The sequence below is a fragment of the Frankliniella occidentalis genome, unplaced genomic scaffold (genome assembly GCF_000697945.3).
Source record: "Frankliniella occidentalis isolate FOCC.00 unplaced genomic scaffold, Focc_3.1 Scaffold2178, whole genome shotgun sequence".
Taxonomy (NCBI): Eukaryota; Metazoa; Arthropoda; class Insecta; order Thysanoptera; family Thripidae; genus Frankliniella; species Frankliniella occidentalis.
In genome coordinates, this window is record NW_026269266.1 from 1 (window position 1) to 954 (window position 954).

At 49.6% G+C, this 954-nt stretch overlaps 1 protein-coding gene across 1 annotated transcript in view; it reads left to right on the forward strand.

Moving 5' to 3' along the window:
- Positions 1–623: 623 nt before the first annotated feature.
- LOC127751927 (uncharacterized) overlaps positions 624–954 on the forward strand; it is a 2,777-nt gene continuing 2,446 nt past the window's right edge. Inside the window, exon 1 of the mRNA XM_052276232.1 lies at positions 624–783. Within this exon, the coding sequence (XP_052132192.1) occupies positions 723–783 (61 nt within the window). The 5' untranslated portion in view covers positions 624–722. The remainder of the gene's footprint in view (positions 784–954) is intronic.

A 954-nucleotide genomic window follows, 5' to 3' on the forward strand; every position in this document is an offset into this window, starting at 1 on the left:
TTATTCGTTCGAAACTCCGGATGTAAGGTTCCCCGTAGTCGATGCCGTGTCGATGTATCGAACCCGAACATAAGGCTTCCGTCGAGGCGTGAACAACACAAGACACATTGATTTGTGTGATGCGCCCCATAAAACAATGTTGTTCCTAAAACGAGACAAATTGTATGGAGCTTTGCACACGACGCGCCCGGTTGGTCACGCGTCACGTTACATGCCGGGTCGTGACACCCTGCCGTCGCGGTCACAATTTCGTGTTTCCGACAGACGGAGGCTCTACTTGGAGAGCAGACGGCGCTGGGCAGAGCAGACTTCCGCTTGTCATAACCGATCCCACTGTCAGCCCTCCACTCGCGTTTCAGAGCACAGGCCACGCTTGCGGTACGAGGGGTCTGATGGTCTGTGCGCACTCGAGAATAGGAAGGGTACAGGACGAGGGCACAGATTACGCGCCATTTTCAAGTGATGAGGCATTTCTTTTTACGGCCCAAAAATTGGAGGTACAAATTAATAAAAGCTTTTAAGACGCTATCGATAAGGTTACTCTGAAGTATCCCACCACCTTTTGCCATTGCAGCACCCCCAGTTTTCCTGTCACGTGACTGCCGCCTCAGTGACAGTAATCTAATCGGGCCAGGGCTCATAGGCTCATCATCATATAAATTTGCAGCACCGTTTGACGAAGACAGTTGTCAACAGAAGTAACCTCCATTAGGACTCGAAAGATGGCGAAAGTTTCCGCTGTACTGATTGGAATCGCACTAGGCCTACTTGGCCTGGTCTCAGGTGAGGAGCTCTCAAAGGGTGGTAACCACCCAGGCTTGTAATTCGAAATTGTCGTTTCCCGGAGTTTCTGGTTTCGACCCAGTGTGGTAGGCAGTGATGCAAAACGACCACAGCAGCAATTTTATGAACAGTAACTTATTTGAATACTTATTCAAAGTTTCAAAATCGGTC